This window comes from Euprymna scolopes, chromosome 22, assembly GCF_053919585.1.
Source record: "Euprymna scolopes isolate OS-2025 chromosome 22, ASM5391958v1, whole genome shotgun sequence".
Classification (NCBI taxonomy): domain Eukaryota; kingdom Metazoa; phylum Mollusca; class Cephalopoda; order Sepiida; family Sepiolidae; genus Euprymna; species Euprymna scolopes.
This window is the reverse complement of record NC_136503.1, coordinates 44,638,601-44,655,419: the sequence shown is the minus strand read 5'-3', so window position 1 is coordinate 44,655,419 and position 16,819 is coordinate 44,638,601. Positions and strand designations below refer to the sequence as shown.

The window sequence follows — 16,819 nt, the reverse complement described above, 5'->3', positions numbered from 1 at the left end:
CGAATGATGTAAGGATGTGATTTGGAAGATCATTAATGTAGATCAGGAAAAGAGTTGGGCCCAGGATGGACCCCTGAGGGACTCCAGCATTTATACTGTGAGCTTCTGATTTTTGCCCATCAACTACTACTCTTATGAACCTATCAGAGAGAAATGATTTAATAATTGAGAAGACATTTCCAGCTATACCATAGCTGAAGATCTTGTGAAGTAAACCTTTGATATGTCAAGAGCAATTGCCCTAGAAAGGTTGCCTCTGTCGAGAGATTCGCTAATCCTATGAGATATAACTAAGCACATCTGCTGTAGATCTAGCAGAACGGAAACCATATTGTGTGTCACTAAGAAGGTTATTTTTGCTGAGATGGTTGATTACTTCTCTATTTAACACAGATTCCAGCAACTTACTCATGACGCACAGGAGACTTATTGGCCTGTACTGAGAGGGGGATGAACGATCACCTGAATTCTTAAATACAGGGCATACTGATGAGATTTTCCAGGGTGATGGGAAGCAATTCTCCTTAAGACAACGTTTAAACAGTTTTGTAAGTATGGCTGCTAGTTCTGGTTGAAGTTTTTTGAGTACTATAATTGGAATACCATCAGGGCCGGTTGCTTTAATGGAATCAAGGTTTTTGATTAGCTTGGCAACATCACATACAGATATTTGTATATCACGTGTGTTTTCTGATACAGGAGGAAATATTGGGGGTTGGCGGCCTTGGTCGCAAAGGGTAGAATTGGCTGCAAAGTTCTTGACAAAGAGTTTGGCTTTGTCTGATGCTGACGAGATTAACTCAGGTCCATTGATGATAGTTGGGATAGAGCACACGCTTCTGTTCAGGATTCTGTTTGCAATTTGCCAAAACTGGTGGGAACCAAGCCGCTGCTCAGCTACTTTGGACTTGACGGACTGAGCATACAACTCTCTTGCGTTCTTTATTACTTTCTTACAATGGTTGCTGGCAGTCCTGAAAGCGGCTTTAGTTTCCATACATCTATTACATTGGAAGCAGTGGAAAAAGTGATTTCTGTGCGCAATAGCAGCAGCACATTCTGGAGAAAACCATGGCTGGCTGTTAGGTTTTTACTGGAACTTTTTCGAGGGTATGAAATTTTTCTGTCGTAATATTTAGCAGGAGAGGCAGGGGTGATTGGCTTAATAGATACAGAAGTAAATTATAAAACTAAGCCAGAATTCTATTTACATTTTGATTCCACTAATCCGGTTGAAGAATGTGTGAAGTTCACTGTACTGTATACCGATACTCCATGGCTGACTGGGATAGCTTCCGTACATTCATATTTGATCTACTTGGTCATTCCATGTTTAAAAAGAATGTGTCCTCTATAGTATCAGACCTGACCGAATGGTTAATTGTAGGCATAGACCGATTCATACTATCTAAAAAATTCCAACAAAAACCTACCAGCCAGCCATGGTTCTCCCCAGAATGTGCTGCTGCTATCGTGCTCAGAAATCACTTTTTCCATAGCTACCAACGTAATAGATGCACTGAGACTAAAGCTGCTTTCAGGACTGCCAGCAACCACTGTAAAAGAGTAATCAAAAAATGCAAGAGAGCTATATGCCCAGTCTGTTAAATTCAAAGTAGCTGATCAGCGGCTTGGTTCCCACCAGTTTTGGCAAATAACAAATAGGATCCTGAACAGAAGTGTGCGTTCTATCCCAACCATTATCAATGGACCAGAGGTCATCTCGTCAGCATCAGACAAGGCCAAACTATTTGCCAAAAACTTACACGACCATCTACGGCAACACATCAAAGGCTGTAAATGACAGTTCTCTCTGATCTCGAGCATGTGGTTCAGTGGGCGAAGACGTGGCTGGTTACCTTTAATGCATCTAAAACCAAACTCCTATCTTTACATCATCAACGCTCTGATCCCTATCTGGCATCAATTGAAATGGATGGCTCTCGTCTAGGAGAAGCCCCATGTTTTGACAAGCTTCTGGGCTTGACCTTTACTCTTGATCTGAAATGGAACACGTGCATCAAGTCTGTTGCGAAGGTCACTGGAAAGATGGTGGGATACTTCTACCGCTCCAGAAGATATCTCACTACTGATGCAATTCTCTATCTGTGTAAAAGCCAAGTATGTCCAAGGATGGAATACTGCTGCCACATCTGGGCAGGAGCTGCTAAAAACAGCCTATCCTGCGTTGAAAGAGTACAAAATAGACTTCATGGCTTAGTGGGGGATGTCCTTTTCTCTTCCCTGCAACCTCTCTCCCACAGAAGAGACGTTACAAGCCTATCTTTGTTTTATCGTTATTTCCATGGCAGGTGCTCGTCTGAACTCCAATCTCTGGTCCTCCCTCGCCAATCTTTTACGAAAAACACACGTCTAGCTGAATCCACTGTCAAAAATTTTCTCCACATCTTATCTGTGCCTTAATCAAAATGTAGATTCCATGAACAAAGCTTCTTTCTTAGAAGATCACGCCTGTGGAACTCTGTTCCATCTGCCTGCTTCCCACCTGACTACAACCTGGATGTCTTCAAGTCTAACGTAAACAAATTCCTGATGAACCGCCCCCTTAAGTAGGCACTTTATTAAATCTCCACACTAACGTACTGTACTTGCGATAACCCTTATCCCTGAGTGGCTTCTGGACCTTGATAAGTGGTGACCACCTTGTAAAAAATATATATATATATATATATATATATATATATTTTTTTTTTTTTTTCCAGGTAGTTTTTGAAAATCTATTTCATGAGGCCAGTTGCTTCTATAATTACTAGAATGATGGGAATCTTCCTAAGATTCCAGTTTCTTTTTGTGTCATACATAAGACTTTGGTATTTTGTTATCTTTTTCCTCCTTGCTCTGTTTAACCCAGCATCATTGGGGACACTAACTTCTACTAAGGTTGCTTCTTTCTCCCTGTCTCATATCACAATGTCAGGTTTAATAGCTCTGTTTTCTTTCAGTTATTAGTAAAAGTGTGTTCGATGAATACTATTATCATTATCAGATTTGGTTTAATGTTCATTTTATATGCTGACATGTGTTGGATGATTTTTAGAAGTTGGTTTCAAAACTAAACTGCCTGTCTTTATTCATCCCTTTTTCTCTCAAATCTATCTTTACTTCCATGTTTTTCTTGGCCTCTCCCTATTAACTAAACTTACTACATTTACTATTTTACAAGAACTTTCAGCATGTCCGCTGGCAACAATTTATCTCCAACAACACGGTCTGGGCATGCTGCAAAATACACTCCCTTCAACAATACCTCCTTGCCAGATGCCTTCGCTGGTTTGACCATGCGCTTTGCTGAAATACAGGTGACCTCATTTGTGAGGCCATCGACCCAGTACCACCACCAGACTGGAAGAAACTCCATGGTGGTCAATACCTGGTTCAGGTTGGAAAAACAAGATACTGAAATGATCTTTGGCCCCCGCTTCATGGAACTACAAATGGCTTACGCTTGTAGCAGAAACAGCCTCTGACCTCGCCGCGCCTGGTCAGCCGTTATACGGGATGCAGTGAATTTGTTGGATGAGCTGATCCAACCAATCCAGGGTGAACACCGCAACAACTAACCAACTAAGAACTCTCATCTATTCTTTCAACATGGCCGAACCAACAAAATTTTCTGTTCTGCATAGATCTAGCTACTAATCTTTCAGGTTATCAGATCTAAACCTGTACCGCATTAGACATCCATTGTATCATTTCTCCCCATTAAACGCATGTCCTCAACCCTCACTGACCCAGTTTCATTTTCACATCTTATCACACTGTATACACTTATATATTCTTTTCTTGAGCAAAAGTGGTAATAAGTTCCTTGAATTTATTCCATCTGCACCTAACTCTTACACACACACACACACTAGCGCCTACTCCTCCCTATGCTCCAATGGTACGACCAAGATAACAAGACTTTAGAACAATCTCAATAGTTTTGTCCACATGTGAATTCTCACCCATCTTTATTGTCTCACTCTTCTTACACGCGCACGCTCGTTATCATATCTCATGCTATCAGTAATTTACAAGTGCCAGAAAATATTGAGTTCCTTTTTCACAAACTGAGCAGGGAAACATTCCTCTTTCTGTGGGCTTTCCAACTATACACTAGGTATTGCATATCCATTTTTTAAAAATTTCTTTTTCCTTTTCACTGTTTTACGTGCTGGCTTGTTAAAATTTACTTCCAAACTAACCTATCTCTGTCCAGGTCATTATTCAAACTACATAACCTGAAACGCTATAGAGTTTCTTTGAAAGTAATTTCCTTAGTTGAGGCAAGATGTATTTTCTAGGCTGAATCCCTTTCCTGACGCCAACCCAGTGTCATGATGGGGACCAGTGCTTTTTATCAAAACACCATTTCTAGATGATTGCCTACCAAGATTAAATAACCTGAAGAGTTTGATATTCATATTATTTGGATTCTTTGGACTACTGTTCTCATCTTAAGTGTCATTTTCACAACGTTTTGGTCAATGTAACCTCCGACCTTGTCCAGGTGTATTCTGTCAAACTCTGGAATGTTTTTGTTGAACTTTGTAATTTGGATGGAATTTCATATGGAATCCTTTATTTATTCCACGGGAGTAGTATGCTCTCATTCCATCAGCCATGACTGGAAAGATCTTAAGTAATTCGCAGTTGTATTTTTCGGTCACCCACACTGAGAATTGAATCTCCAACCTTCAGGAGACTATCACCTTTTACAACTGATTTTTTCCAAGTACTTTAACCACTGCTACTCCTGTCCTGTTAAGTAAAGGGTTCCATTTGAAATATCGTCCAAATTCCCAAGTTTGACAGAAACATTACAGAGTTTAACAAGATAAACTTGAAGAAGGTTGAAGGTTACATTGACCAAAACGTTGTGAAAATGACACTCAAGATGAGAACAGTAGTCCAAAGAATCTAAATAATATGAATAACTAATCCTCATCTCAAAAATTCAGAAATGAGTCTAGATATTTTATCATGAGTGAGTCTAGATATGTTATCATGAGTCTAGATATGTTATCAAACAGATAAACCAAAACTTTTCTAGTTATGGTGAGTAGAAGTCTTCTGAAATCAAAACACATGGTGATCCATCTAAAAAATGCCATCCATGGACGTGTTGATAAAATCCACAATCCTTTCTGAGATCCAACCAGATCTGCTACAAATAAACTTGAGTCATGAATGTCTAATGTTTGTTTTAATACTTTTCAGTGATATGCTACAGATGTGGATCCTCGCATTGCAGTCACACATGGATAAGCTTGATCTCGGCTGTGATGATTCTTTTTAGTTCAGGAATATTATAAGGATTGTTTTGATGAACAGCATCTTTGAAACAATCCCACAGATAAAACTCTGAGCTCCTCTAACTGTGATGTCTATTCAGGTCACATCGCTTTCTGATGAGACGATTATCAAAGTGTCTTACATGTCATTGAATAACAATAAAACAAAAACTGTTGGACATTCACAATTTTAGAAAATTCCACCCATAAAATTGTTAATAACATTCACAATCCTTTCTGCAATCCAACCATATTTAGTACAAATGAACACTAATTTATGTCTAACTTGTCCACCAAGTTTGTCATAAATATCCAACAGTTCAATATGTTCCAGATACACACTTTTGCATTATAAGCACATTTGGATATGACTGATTTTCGATGATCTTTGCTAAAAAAATCTCTGATTTTCATTTCTTCCAACATGTATGTTTCTTACAAATAATTTTAGTAGGGGGGGGGGTGAGAAAAAAGTTCATAAACATCTTTTCATGTTTTGATTGTTGAAGCACAAGAAAATTTTTTTAATTATTTTCGTTAATACAACAGGTCAGAGACTGTCAGTTTAACTTAGTGACCCTGGGTTTACTGACCGCCAGATAATCTATAACTGATGTAAAAAAAAAAATATATATATATATATCTATGATAATTGGTAAAAATTTTGCATCAAATTCCAAACCTTTGCAGTCAGGGCTGCCTACTATCTGAATTTCCCTCTAGGATTGTAAACACTCTACGCAACATCCATATATCTGTCCAGGATGGTGCCAAACTTATCAAGAACATGACAACTGGTCCTGACAACATTCTCATTCTAATCATAGTGCTTAAGAAGCTATAATGTGAACTCCTATTCTAAAAAAAGCTGTTGAATAGCTCTTGACATATCAAATGGACAAATGTTTGCTTCACGAGTTTGCTAGCTATGGTCTATCTGGAAACATTTTTTCAACCATCAGCTCCTTTTTCTCTGATAGCTGTATAAAAGTATTTGATATGCAGAAATTTGAAGCACATAGTATCAGTGCCAGCATCCCTCAGGGATCTATTCTAGGCCACAACTCTCTTCTGGATCTTTATCAGTGATCTCTCAAATCACTAAATTCATGCATTGACATTTATGCAGATGACACAACCATCTATGGCAACACTTTGGAGAGCACTACTGAACAAAATCTGTTTCTTTCTCTTCAGACCTTGAGCACATAGTGCAATGGAGAAAGATGTGGCTGGTTACTTTTGATTCATCTAAAACTAAGCTTCTCTTCTTTCACTACTAACACTCAGATCCTCACTTTGCCCTAATTGAAATGAATAGCTCTCTCCTTGAAGAAACCTGCTTTAATAAGCTTCTAGGACTGACCTTCACTTCAGATTTCTAATGAAAGACACCAAATTTATTTTTAAGGTTGCTAGAAAGATGGTTGGATCATTCTACCGCTCCAGAAGGTATCTCACTTCTGATGCAATCCTTACTCAAATGTTTTAAGATAGAATACTGTTGCTACATCTGAGGAGGTGCTACTGAAAGCATCTTTTTCTGACCTCCAAATTTAGTGGGGATGTCTTCTGTTTCTTACAGCTGCTTTGACACAAAAAAATATGCTACTAGTCTTTTTCTACTCCATCATTATTTTCATGATCGGTGCTCAACTGAGCACTAATCTATGGTTTTCCCTTCTATAAAACATTCAAAACAAAAACTGATCTAGCTGAAACCACTGTCATTAATTTTCCTTTCTTGCTCTGTGTACTTAAAACTAAACAGAGCTTCCATGAGCAAAGTTTTTTTTTCAAAGAACTATTTGTCTGTGGAGCACAATATCTTGGAACTGCTTCCCAGCTGATTATAGCTTCGTCATTTTCAAGCCCAATATTAAATTTTTGTTGAGCTGTCCATCCATCCATAGCCTTGAGCCCCTGAAGGGGCATATGTCATCTACAACTTTGTAGATGCTTTTGTAGCGAGGAGTTCTTTTTACAGGGTGAGGGTACTGGCCCCACGCCCAACTTTCCCAGAAGGTACATACAGCACCTAACCTTCCCAAAGGGTCACCCATCTGGTACTTGCCAGGCTCAATGTTGCTTAACTTTGGTGATCTGGTGAGAACTGGTGTGTCAACATGATTGTGCCATACTTTGTTGAGCTGTACTCTTAAATAATCTACTTTTGACCAGTCTCAACCATTGTTATCCTCACATTTTTGTTTTACTTCCCTCCTTATAAGCTCATTAATCCTTATCCTCAAGTGACCTGTAAGCCGACACTCATTAGTACATAAGAACAAAACACGTGCTTTCTTCAACACTACTTTTTATTTATTTATTTCTTAATTACATTTTCACCCCAAACAAGGCACAGTGCTACTTTGATGTAGGGCGTTACTATTAGAGACATAAGTTGCAGTGATACTATGTACGGAGTTGAACAGCAGGATGTTTGTTCACATTACACTTGAACTTCTGCATGTCAGTGCAGTTGGGGAAGCAGGAACCAGGAAGAGAATTCCAGATTCTAGCAGTTTTGGGGAAGAAACTATTAAGGTAGAAGGCTTTCTTACATCTAGAGATCTCTACTGTGTAGAGGTGGGACTTTGCTGCTTGTCGGGTTTGACAGGGAGTATTTATGTCAAAGGGATACAAGGGTTTGTAGTTTATTGGAGCATTCACCATTAAAATACTTGTAAAACAGGCAGAGGGATGGAACATTTTGGTGGTACAGAGGTTGAAGTCTAGATGACAGTTCAGGACCTATTAGGTTGGCAATTCTCTTTTGAACCCTGTCCAGGAGTGAGAGACCAATAGCAGATGTACCAGCCCAAATGTGACAACAATACTTCATTCATGGGAGAATGGTGGCCTTATAGAGGTACAAGATACTTTCAGGTGTAAATAACTTTTTAGCAGGGTAGAGAGAGCCTACCTTCTTCGCAGCAGCTTTGGCAATGTTCTCGATGTATCTGTTCCAACTCATGTTCCCTCTGAATGTTGAGCTGAGGAATTTGAAAGAAGTACTTTTAGGTAATGTATCTTTAGCTATTGATGGTTCAGAAGATTTCGTGTAATTATTGAAAGAAACAAGCTTGGTCTTGGTGGTATTGAATGTGACCATTAATATAATTCTCTTAAACTTCTTATTTTCCCTTCCAAAACAAAGACATGGACTGCATTTCTTATGCGAAAAGGAAAAAATCATAATTTTTTTTTTTTTTTTTTTTTTTTTTTTTACAAGACCATGTTTGGGTCGTCTTATGGTTATGATTGATTAAAATGATTAAAAAAATAAATAAATAAAAACAACACAAAAATCCCATTAAAATCAAATTAATTTTAAACTGGTTTTAAAAGCAAATACTCGCACTTTTCAGTAAGATATTTAAACATTTCAGTAGTGTACCTTTTGGAATTTTTACACTTAATTTATTTTTAACTTGTCTCAACATCATAAAATATTAAATTATTTCTATTAAAATGAATAAAAACCTTTCTACAAAAAATATAGACTAGATAAACTCGTAGCCTGTAAAAAAAAAAAAAAAAAAATGGGCAAAAATTATAGTCTGTTTACTTAGAATGAGTGTTTTTATGCCAAACTGATGGTTGAATATGGTTAAATTGGTGCTCCTTTTTGCATTAAATACAAATCCTTATTAATCTCTATTAATCGCTAACTGGGCATCGAATGAATATCATAATACTTAATTCACTGCACCTTATAACAAAGGTCCATACAAAATGTCAGCCAGATTAGTGGAGTATTTTCCAAGAAAAAGTAGAATGGACAGACACACAAACAGAAATATAGACTAAATTATAGAATGTTCAGTTATATCTATACATCTATAAAAGTGAAATTGTCTGTATGTGTACATTTCCCTACCAAACTACTCTATCAATTTTCAGTCTACAGACTCGAGATTTGACATAAGGGGTATTGAGATTTGGGAAAATCTTTTTAATCGGTTTCAGCCTGAAATTTGACTGACAAAGGGTCAAAGTTCAACGAGTTGACCTTTAAAAACTCTACCAAACTCTTCCGCCAATTTTGGGTCTAAACACTTGAAATTTTAGATGTAGGTTACTTGGACACGGATCAAGCTTTTTAATTTGATTTGATCCCAAAACAATGAATGTTAAGGGGTCAAAATTGGAGTCAAAGTTTTAAAAAATTTGACCTCTGCGGTCTCTACCAAATTACTTAGCCAATTTTTGGTCTAAATATTTGAAATTTTATATAAAGTGTATCCAGTGGTTTATGGCCGAAAATTTGTCGGCCAAAGGGTGAAAATTTAGAAAAATTTTACCTTTGCGGTCTCTAGCAAACTATTCAGCCAATTTTGGGTTTAAACACTTGAAATTTTAGATGTAGGTTACCTGGACATGAGTCATAATTTTTATTATATATATATACATATGCACATAAAGTTATGAATAGTACACAGGGCCCAAGCAAAACTGGGCTGAACTGCTAGTTTAAAAATATAAATTCACCGTACAGTATTATGAAAAATATAAATGTTCAGTTTACAGTTTTTTTACTCTGTCGTCGTTTGATGATTCATTTTTCTGTCCACATTCTTTTTTTGTAGGGGGTGTTATTGCCCATAGTTTGGCTATTGTAGCAGATGCCGCCCACTTATTAACAGACCTTGCCAGTTTTTTTATCAGCCTTTTTTCTGTATACCTTGCCAGCAGACCTGCTACCAAAAAATTAAGTTTTGGATGGTATCGAGCAGGTAAGTCATGTCGCTATGCTATATTTGTAAATAAATAATTTCTATTCTGCTTTATGTAAATCTACTAGAACACCTGTCGCAGTACTGGTAGAATTAATTCCTCAAACAGAACCATTTGTATTTATTTATTTTTATTTTTAAAAATTTTCTTATCTTGTTATAGTGGGGGACGTGGCATCCTATTGGATGCCAGACATTCACTTGCTACTTCATACCAATCAAGAGATCTTTTTAAGATTCTAACCATTGTTTTTTTTTTTTTTTCATAATAAAGAGCAAAAACTTGTGTTTTTATAAAAATGACGCAGTAATATTTAAATACTTCTGACCCAATTAAATAGATATCGCTGCTTTTAGTTGAAATTGACACAAGAAGTCAGTAACTACCATTGTTTTTTGTTTTTTTTCTTTTTAAATCTATTTTTTCGTTTTCTGAATTTTGCTATTATAGTATTGTTGCACCGAAAAAAACATAGGTGGTTTATGTATCCACTTAACATAAATTTTATTTTTTTATCGTGCTTTTTTTTTTTTTTTTTTTTTTTTTATTAAATTTTATGTTTATTTTTGTTATTCTTTTTCTTTCATAAAATGCTAATCTTTTTTTTTTTTTTTTTTTTTTCTCCTGCTTCTTTCTGTAGAGATGCTTGGGGCTTTATTTTCAGTGTTCTTCATTTGGTTGGTTACCGGCTTCTTAGTGTACTTTGCAGTTGAACGAATCAAGACGAATGATTATGAAATAAACGCCACCGTCATGTTGATTACTGCAGCAGTCGGAGTTGTCATAAATCTTTTGTACGTTTGAGTTGATTATTTTTACAATGTTTCATCTGAATATAACAACCTTCTTTATTTGTTACTTTGTAATTTGATCAATAGTATTTGTAATTGATTTGAAATCTAGTGGGGAGGAGGTGTGTTCTCTTCTTTACAACTTCTTTTTCACAGAAGAGAGGTTGCTAGACTCTCACTGTTTTCTATCATCATTTCTATGTAAGATGCTCAGCTTAGCTGAGCTCCAATCTTTAGTTCCTCTTTCTAAACATTTGCAGCATCATATATCGAAAAAAGACTGGCCTTGATAAGTGGTTACTCAATAGTATTAAAAAAAGTGCAGAGTGTAAGATGATGAAGAGAGATGAGAACTAAGATGTTGATATGCATATTTATACTTTAGTGAGGCTGTTAACCCATTAGATCTCACTGTCCTAGAGGCACACACACACATAACCCACTCCTTCCTTCTGACAAATGAAGATCCTCTAGAATGCTTGGCATGGCAAAAACACTTTATTGTAAAACACTTTCTTCTAAATTGTGGTGACCACACATATCCATCAAAATTTTTACAATGTCACCAACATAAAAGAACTATTTGAAAAAAAATAAATCTTAGCACAATATTAACATTTTTGAAAAAAGTAAACCTATACAAGAAAAATATAACTAATCCAATCTAACTTAAAAAAATTTTTTTTATTACATTTTCACCCCAAACAAGGCACATTGCCACTTTGGTGTAGGGGGCTACTATCAGGGGCAACAACTACTGGGGTACTATGTAGGGATTTGGGCAGCAAGATGTTGGTTCACGTTGCACTTGAACTTCTGCATGTCAGTACAGTTAGGGAAGCAGTGACCTGGAATGGAATTCCAAAGTCTAGCGGTTCTGGAGAAGAAACTACTGGAGTAGAAAGATCTTTTACATCTAGGGATCTCTACAGTGTGGGGGTGGGACTTTGCAGCTTGTCGGGTCTGTCGAGAGTGTTCACGTCGTGGGGGCACAAGTGCTTGCAGTTCATCAGAGCATTCACCATTAAAATACTTGTAGAACGGGCAGAGGGATGCAACGTTTCGTCGATGGGACAAAACTTGACCCTGCCTTACCCTCTTCCCCCCAAAATACAACATTATCTAACGAATAAGAAAAAAAAAAAAACTTAGTTCAACAAATGAGTCAAAATACTTACCTAACTTAATTTGGGAGAAAAAAGAATTTGGCATTAAATAACTACAAATTGTTAATATGCCATAAAACAACTAACCAGCCACTGTCCTAAAAATAGGACACCAAATAATTTCTTTCTAAAATCAATACGGATAATATATAATAGTACTGCTTACTGCATGATTACTCTGAAGAAAGGATAAAATTCATCTATCTTAATCAGCTTCTTCCTGAGAATTATTGGAACCCTTTTAAAAATGCTTGTGAAATTTGCTTAAATTCTATTTGTTTGATGACTTATGCATGTGTATAAATGAGTCTTATAATAGTAAGCTACTAACTTGTTGCCGAAAAGTGTAATGTAACTCTTTGTGCAAACTGCTTTGCTTCTTACCATAATGTGTAAATTTTATCTTGATTTCTAAAATATATTACGGGGTGCCTTTAATGAGTTTCCAGACTTTTTTTGTACATGCATTTAAAATTGTTGTAAACTCTTGAAAATTCAGTATGTTATTGCTATAAATCTTATGAGATGATTGGCCAATTTTTATGATTTCAGGTTCAAATGAACAGCTACAGCAGGAATTGGAATACACTCTACTAAAGCTTAATCGTCATAGCTGGTGAATTTCAAAAATGCAATCTGAATGTGAGGACACTTTAGAAGAACGATATGCAATAAAATTCTGTTTTAAACTTGGAAAATTGACACAGAAATCTATGGAATGCTTCAGACTGATTTTGGACCATCTTGCATGAATTGAGCATCAGTTTTTGAGTGGCATAAGAGATGGAAGGAAGGTAGGGAGTCTATAAAGGATGATGAGAGGTGTGGGAGGAATATGGAAGTCAGAACATTAGAGTTGATTGGCCAAATAAAGAATTTCATTGATAAGGACAGTTGTGTATCTATAGAGAAAATAAATGTGCAGTTTGATGTCAGTGTGAAAACTGTACACACAAATATTTGTAAGGAACTGAAGATGAAGAAGATTTGAGCAAAGTTTTTTCCAAGGGTGCTCAGAAAAGATCAGAAAGAAAGATGTTATCACAGCAGGGAGATGGTCGAGCTGATCAATTCAGATCTCGCAGTTCTTGATGCTTTGGTAACCTGTGATGAAAGCTGGATCTACTGCTATGAACCAGAGACCAACAGACAGTGGAAGTATGCTCTCCCCGACTCAAGAAGGCCAGACCGTGCAAATCCACCCAGAAACTTATGATGTTTTATTTTGACAGCACAGACATGATGTATATGCACTGGGTTTCCACTGGACAGACAGTTAACAAAGAATATTATGTTGAGGTTTTAGAGGAATTCAGGAAGAGATTCTGTCGGAAGAGGCCAACACTCTTCAAATTAGGTGAATGCCATTTCTACCAGGATAATGCACCAGTTAGCAACTTCATCCTTTGTCGCAGACTATTTGACCAAGACGGACATCAAGACAGTTCCTCACCCTCCCTATAGTCAAGACCTTGCTCCTTGTCACTTTTTGTTATTCTCTAAGCTCAAGGAAAACCTTAGAGGCTGTCGATATAAGACAATTGAAGAGATGAAAGAGGCTGTGACGAGGGTCATTGACATGCTCACACAAGAGCACTTCCATGGCGCCTTCCAGAAGTTGTTGCAATGGTATAAGTGTATTGCAGCCGGAGGAGATTACCTTGAAAGGGACTAAAGTTTCATGTGTGTACTATCAATAAAACATATTGTGCACAGTGTGATTATGTGTGGAAGTGAAACCTAGTTGAGATTCTGAGTTACATGAATAGAAATGATGTGATAAGGATACAATGCATGTCTAAAGTTTTATAAACAAGTTTAGAGAAAAATTAAATCTGGATAGTATAGGGAGATGTGTGCAGAGCAGGAAACTTTGGTAGTAGATATTGACTTGCTGCCTACCTCAGCAAGATGTGACAAAAATGAGAAAGTGGGGATGTCAAGCCAGCACCTCTAAAGAAGGGACACTCTGGCCTAATAAAACTTGCCTGAGCATTCCCCAGCAGGGGCGCCTCAGGCAATAAGTAAGAAACTTGCTCCACCCAAAAACCCTACTAGATAATACCCAGTCGACGTACCTCAGTCCCACAGGTACTGGGCCAGTTCCTGGCCAGCTGATTATCAAGAAGGGATTCTTGATTAGTACTTTCTAGGTCTCCAAGCAACCAAAGCAGCAAGGGCATCAACCCTGCAACATTAAAAATAATGAGATAGTGTGGCCACATTGAAGCTATGAGTGCTTTAGTTAGATATAGAACCACTGAGGTAGCATGATCAGTTGTCGGGATTAGACCGAGGAAATGGAAGGATTTCAAAGGAAGAGAGATAAATAAATACCTGACCCAAAATAGGTAAGTTTGGAAGCCAATTTCTAGAAGCTGTCCAACACATACCAGCATGTAAAGTAAACATATTGAATTTGATGAAGTGGCCCCTGGGACAAAAATTCACACACTGATATCTTCACTGCATTAAGACTATTTCAAATATATCTATTCTCCAATGCTGTTGTATTTTCGCTGTACTTAAAAGTATCATGTCAAACATTAAGGTAAAAAGCATTTTGGTCGATGGAACCTTCAACCGTCTTCAGGTCTATCTTGTCAAACTTGGGAATCTTTCTGTTGAGCTTGGCAATTTGTATGGAATTTCAAACAGAACCCTTTATTTAATCCAAAGAGAGTAACATGCTCTAGTTCCGTCTGCTCTGACTGGGTAGAACTCCCAAATAATTTGCAATTGTATTTTGAGTGTTGCCTGCAAAGAGTATTGAACTTTCAACCTCCACAATACAATTGAGCATAGTGGCATAGTGGATAAAGTACTTGGTAAAATTCAGTTGTAAATTATTCTTCTGGAGGTTGATGGTTCAACTCTTGGTGCAGACGATACTCCAAAAAAAAGTGCAAATTACTTAATCATGGCTGGTGAAACAAGAACATGTTACCCCGGTAGATTAAATAAAAAGTTCTGTTAGAAATTCTATGTAGATGCCCGAGTTTGACAAAAAGTCTTTCATTACTGCATATTTTCTTTACCATTCTCCCTCAATCGATCATGTCTTTGATAGTATAGATACAGCACTCTCCTTCGATAGTAACACCCAAATATACTTGATGATTTTAATGTCCAACATAAAAAATGGCTACGTTTCTCAGGTTGCACAGATACAGCTGGATGCTGTACTTATAGCTTCTCTATTTCCTCATACAAACAGTCATGTTCCTAACCTGCTTCACTTCAAGACCTATTCCTTACCACAGTTCCTGAGGATTGTGTGACTAATGCTCACAGTCCGCTTGGAAATGCAGACAACTTAGTCTGTTGAGGGGGGACAGGATGGTATGCTTGTGTGATAGACGATCCTGTCCCCATGTGTTATTGGTGAAAGTTTTGAATGGTAGAAGGATTGAAAAGCAAAAGGCTGCATAATGACAACGAAAACATACCGTTATATATCAGCGAAAGAATGCAATTTATTTACATAAATTTACATAAGAAATATTAAGAAAGAGATAGAAAGAATAAGATTTCGTTGAGAGATGAGTAAGGTTACTTGCGATTGATGAGAGACTGACAGATTCGTCAGATAAGCTGGTTGGTGGCCGATGCCACCAGAGTGGTTCTTGATTACATGTTGACTGTTTGATATCACACTTAAATCCCAACCTCAAGATGAGGAGCCATTGCTCAAAATAAAAAAGATACTACAAAAGGGCTTACTGGGAAGCCATCAGAAAATATCAGAGATGCCCCATGGACAAATATCTTCTCTCTTCCTGCTGAACAGTGTGCCAATGAGACAACTGAATGGTGCAAAGCAAGCAATGAAGCACACGTTCCCACAAGTATTATAGCAAGCTCCACTCCCCCCCATGATTCATTACAGATTGTGCAGCTGCCATCGCACAAAGACAGCGTGCACTCCGCCAGTACATCATGTTATATACAAATAGGCAAAAATTTGTAGATGCTAGAAATCATTGTAAGAGAGAAAAAGCCACAGCCAAAAGAAGGCATGCTGAAATAATAAGAGAACGCATAGAATCACAGAAGATAAGAACTCGTGGTTTCTGGAAAATCTATAATAGTGTAATGAATAAAGGGCAATCAGTAATTCCTCCACTATCTAACAACCAAAAGGTTGCATGTACAGCAACTAAGAAGGCAGAACTGCTTGCTTGGCGAGTCGCCTCCAACTCTACCTTAGAGCCAAGGAACAGCCTTCTCCCAAATTTCCCTATGTAGATGGAAGCCACAATTTATGATCTGAAAATCACCTCTTCTCATGTCCGGGATATCATAAAAAAACTTAGACATAGGCGTGTGGGCTTGATCTCATCCCTGCTGTACTAATCAAGAAATGCTCAGCTGAACTAGTCTCTGTACTTTCCAAACTCTACAACAAATTCCTTACTGAATCTTGCTTTCTTAATAGCCGGAAGATGGCCTCTGTGGTACCAGTGTACAAGAATTCTAGTGAAAGGACTCTCAATTATCACCCTATTAGTCTCTTCCCCCTTTTCACTAAAATCTTTGAAACGCTAATCAATAAAGCACTAGTCCACCACCTCACAAAAGCTAATCTTTATAACAAATAGTGTATATTTAGGCAATGTTGTTCTACTGCAAATATTTAAAGTCATCTCTGAATGCATACACCAGGCAAAGCAAGGACTGTAGCCCTCGATATATCTAAAGCATTCGACAAAGTCTAGCATGAAGGGCTGCTAATGAAAATTAAATCATTTGGTATAATTAAACAAATGCTAAATATAATTAGATTCTTCTTAGGCAATAGAATCATCTAGGTTGTCATTGATGG

The 16,819-nt window shown here is 37.3% G+C and overlaps 1 protein-coding gene across 1 annotated transcript in view; it reads left to right on the top strand.

The window, feature by feature from the left end:
- Positions 1 to 16,819, top strand: part of LOC145243389 (proton-coupled zinc antiporter SLC30A2-like) — a 68,768-nt gene that overhangs the window by 35,171 nt on the left and 16,778 nt on the right. The window contains exons 4-5 of the mRNA XM_080106228.1: positions 9,890 to 10,036; positions 10,678 to 10,831. Coding sequence (XP_079962354.1) covers positions 9,890 to 10,036; positions 10,678 to 10,831 — 301 coding nt within the window. The remainder of the gene's footprint in view (positions 1 to 9,889; positions 10,037 to 10,677; positions 10,832 to 16,819) is intronic.